Here is a 4,827-nt window from a genome sequence, read left to right as displayed (position 1 = left end):
TCATTTTCATAAATTTGAAATTATATAATGTAACTTCTTTGATAAATTTTTGTTTTTATTTATACACATTAAAACAAAAAGTTTTTATATATTTCTTTTGTAATAGTTACACTAAAAATATAAAAAATATCATTATAATAATTTAATAAACTACTAATATTTAATTGAAAAATTACACCAACAATACATTTGTTTCAACTTGACTGTTTAATTATAAAATATTATTTATTGAATTGTATAATAGTCTCATATTTAATTAATTTAAAACTTTGTTTTTTAGGTATTAAATTATTTTTTTTGATGTTTCTTTTGTTCACTAAATATTATTTTTTGTTATAATTTTTAATATAAAAAATAACTTGTAATTTATTTTACTATATTAATATAAATTTACCTCACGTTTTATTCCATTTGTTGTATGTTTATAACTTTAAAATAATATTGCCAACCAAAATATTTGTAACAAATTTCAAGGCTATTTTAATTTGAAGATTAATATCAAAATGTTGGTATTATACAAACCTTTAATAATTTTTTGAGACAAATTCAAATTATTTAAATTAAACATGTGATTAAATAAATTAAATAATATATTCAAAAATTAATACAAATCAAATATTTGTCATCATTATTTATAAAAACATCAATAAAAATGAAAAATACATTAAAATAATAAATTAAAAGTGTACTTCCTATCTTTTTGGATGTTTTAATTGTTTTTGGACCAAAACGAAAATATTTTAATTCCAACCAAAAATAAACTTTGTAATAATGTTTGTTTTGAAACGTTTTCATCACTGGTTTTATTTTGCATATAATTTGTTTCATTACATCAAAAAAACATTTATTATTTTGGGCTTGGAATTATTGAATTGAAATATTATAAATATTGCAGATATTTGACGTTTGAAAAACATTTATTTATTTTTGATAAAAGTTTAAACAAAAAACAATATCTAATTTTGTTAAATTATGTAAACTAACTCTTACATTTTTTTTCATGATGTTTATCAAAAAGAGCATTATAATATTCCAATTTAAATAAAAAACTTGTGATTTTTGTAAAAATCCAAAACAATATTTTTTAGTAATTTTTATTTTTTTGAAATTATTGAAAAATATTTTTTTAATAAATGACACCTTTGATATTTTTATTATTGTTTACAGACATACTTTATTGTATTTTAGAAAAATACTGTAAAACCTTTCAATAGTGTTCATTTTTAGCCAATCAAACCTTAATTGAAGCTTTAAAGAGAAATCTGTTTTTAGTTTAAGTCTGAAATGCTTGCTCTTCAGAAGTTCCGCTTTTGGGAGGTTTTACTGTTATTGTTTTAAAACATGTTAATTTTTTGAATAATGCAAAATAAATAATATTTTACTATTATTACATTATATAATAATATATTATAATAACATCAAAAAACAAAAACATTTAAATTACAACAAAACATAATTCTCTGAAAAATATTTAGTTTATTTCTATTTTTTATATGTTATATTGTTAATTGAATCATTCCGTTGTGTTGTAAAAAGGATTTTTAATAATATTTTAATTTTATGAAACCCATCAATGAATTTAAAAAGTGAACCAGTTTGATAATTCTTAATTTATTTGGTATTAATACTTTAATGGTACACACTTTTATTTTATTACAATTTTGTTTTCATTTAGTTTTAAAATGTTTTGGCGATTCCTCTTTGTTTTTTACAATATAAAATCTTTAACAATGATAACAGACAAAAAACTCTTAGAACGAATTTATGATATACCTTTTAATACTCATGACAGAATTTGTTTCTTTTACTATTCAATTGCATGATAAGTCGGCATGCAATCAAAAACGTTATAATACCAATTTAGCCATTGCTACTGAAAAACACATAAATAAAAACAAAATAAAAGGCGTTGCTTGTACAAGCAATTGTGAAACACTAAATTGTTCAATTTTTGGTAAATGTTCCCAGTGTATTATAGGGTATTACTTGGACAACAATAAATGTTATTCTTGTCAAACGATAAATGGTTGTAAAGATTGTGAACCAACCAAAAAAGAATGTTTAACATGTGCTGATAATTACTATAACAGTAGTAACACATGTTTCACTTGTAGTTCAAAAACAGAGGGATGTTTAAATTGTGATAAAACAAATGGTAAGTGTCTTTCATGTGTAACTGGCTATTTCTTTGAAAATGGTGTTTGTAACAAATGTAACAAGATATCATATTGTGAAAGTTGTGAACCCACAATCCGTGCGTGTACCAAGTGTGTTATTGGTAATTACTTATCTTCGGGGAAGTGCTTTCCTTGTAATAATATCAATGGATGTGTAACATGTTCTCAAAATGAAATGAAATGTAATTCATGTCTAGACACTTTTAATTTGATTAATAATGCTTGTCAATGCAAATTGGGGTATTATCAAGTCAAAAATTTGACGTGTTCAAAATGCTTTTTAAACAAAAACAATTGTAAGTTGTGCCATTTTAACACCGTATTAAATGACGATTCTTCGTTGTGTGATGAGTGTTTTTCTCCTTATGTCTTGATTAATAATACATGTTTAAAATGTTCAAATAATCAAGTTTACAATTTAGAATTAAAAATTTGCGTTGAAAAAATCACCAATTGTGTAACTCAAAATGTTCCAGAATTGTGTCTTGAATGCAGGTCTAAGTATTATCTTAGAAATGGAAGTTGTGTATCAAATTTGGATATAAACTGTCATTCACAATCGAAAGTGAATTGTGAAGACTGTGGCAATGGTATATTATCAAACGGATATTGCAACTTCTCGTTACCTTATTGTAAATATTATGGTAAACTGAGTTCAGTGACAAAATGTCTAATGTGTAATGATGGATATATATCAACTGATGGTCTTACATGCATTCCAGTTGATCTAAAAACTATTGTAATTAATGAAAACTTTGTATATTGTGGTAATAATTCTTTTGTTGACAAAAACAATGTCTGTCATTTGTGCAATTTGATAATTTTCAATTCAGAAATATGCACTTTTACAAACAATCAAAATACTGCGTTTTTATGTTCCCCAAATTTTGCATTAAGTTATTATAATGCAACTAAAAACTGTTTTAATGACAAAAATTGTGAAATATATACAATGAATGATTGTATTCAATGCAATTCGAATGTTACAAATTATAAAAAACAAAATAATTCTTGTGTGCTTTCTTTTATAGAAAAATGTATAAAATACAAAGAAAATTTGTGTGAAAAATGTCAAACAGATTATTTGATTGTGAATAACAAATGTGTAAGTATTGCTTATCTCAATTGTTATTATGGAAATGGCGTTACTTGTATCAAGTGTTATGAAGGTTATTCGAGAAATGATGACAGTTCGATAAATAACAAATATTGTGTTTATAATACTCAAAATGTCAAATATTCGCTTCACACAAGTAACAATCAAAATAGCATAATAAAAAATTTGGAATGTTTCTCCAATTACAATTTAATAGATAATAAATGTTTAAAAACTTTATTTGTAACAATGAAAAGTGTTATTAATTTGAAAAATTATCCCTATATAATTAGAAACACAAATAAAAAATACCAAATACATAACATTAGTAATTATACTTATAAAATTAACATAAAAGAATTTCACAAGTTGTCTAATGGAAATTGTCAAGATAATAGTCCAAAAGGATGTTTAAAATGTTATCCACAGTATTATTTAAATAGTTTGAATGAATGTGTATCATGTAATAATAACGATTCCAACTGTTTCGAATGTTTTAACACAACTTATTGTTTATCGTGTGATGTTTCAACTTCTTTTTTGAATTACGAAAATCAATGTGAGTTATCAAGTGCATTACAATTACGATGTAAATACATGATTCCTAAAGAAAAAAGATGTGCCGTGTGTAAGGATGGGTATTACAAAGATAAAAATGATTGTGTATCATGTGATACTTCGTGTGCAAAATGCTTAGTAAAAACAAGTTGTATATCTTGCAAAGACAATTATTATAATATTCCAAGTGAAGGACTTTTATGTAAAGATTATTCGTTATTAACAAACTGTATTACAAAAACACAAAAGGGGTGTAAAAAGTGCGAAGTTGGGTATTACATTCAATATACAATCCCCAAGTGTGAACAATGCCCAGAAACATGTTTCAACTGTTCTTCACCTATGAATTGTTATTCATGCAAAACTGACTTCGTTTTAATCAATGGAAATTGTGTCCATTATACAGAAGTTGCACACTGTAAAAGAGCTAAAAATAGTATTTGTGCGTATTGTTCCCCAAGTAAGAAACCATCGCCTGATGGTACTACTTGTGTAAACAACGCACTGATATCAGTTTTAATACCAATTTTGGTACTCATATTTCTATGTGTAGTTGCAATTATAATATTAATACCTACAATATACTTACTCCGTTTATACTTAAAACAAAAGAAAGTTGATAAAAAGATTTGTGTTTTTAATATGAAGAAGTCAAATATTTCTTTTGTCAAATTGGACAAGCAAATTTGCACGAACAAAAATCCACTTGTTTTTGAAGGAGAAAACACCAATGAAATACCAATCGACAAAGAAACACGAGAACTTTTATGTGTTGGCAATTGCAGTAAAAATCCAGTAAAAATGCAGATAATAATTAAACAAGGCAGTGACCAATTTGTCCTCCGAACTGAACCAAAAATAGTGACACTCAAAAGTGGATTTGCATGTGAATTTGAGATGTACATAAAACCAAACTTCAGTTGCATAATAGACGAAGAAATAGCTTGTGTCATTCTTGATCTTACTGAGAATCGTGAGAATGTGGATATGATCAAA

General features: G+C 24.8%; 1 protein-coding gene across 1 annotated transcript; it reads left to right on the top strand.

Annotated features, from left to right (window-relative positions):
* Nucleotides 1-1,785: 1,785 nt before the first annotated feature.
* EIN_438050 (hypothetical protein) lies at nucleotides 1,786-4,827 on the top strand (the record flags this gene model as incomplete). Its single annotated transcript, XM_004255518.1, has 1 exon — nucleotides 1,786-4,827. A coding segment is annotated over one exon (3,042 nt), but the record flags the coding sequence as incomplete, so codon positions are not given.

The sequence above is a fragment of the Entamoeba invadens genome (assembly GCF_000330505.1).
Source record: "Entamoeba invadens IP1 unplaced genomic scaffold scaff_1105074724362, whole genome shotgun sequence".
NCBI classification, from domain to species: Eukaryota; Evosea; order Mastigamoebida; family Endamoebidae; genus Entamoeba; species Entamoeba invadens.
Note: the sequence above shows the minus strand (reverse complement) of the source record. Positions and strands in the feature narration are given on the sequence as shown.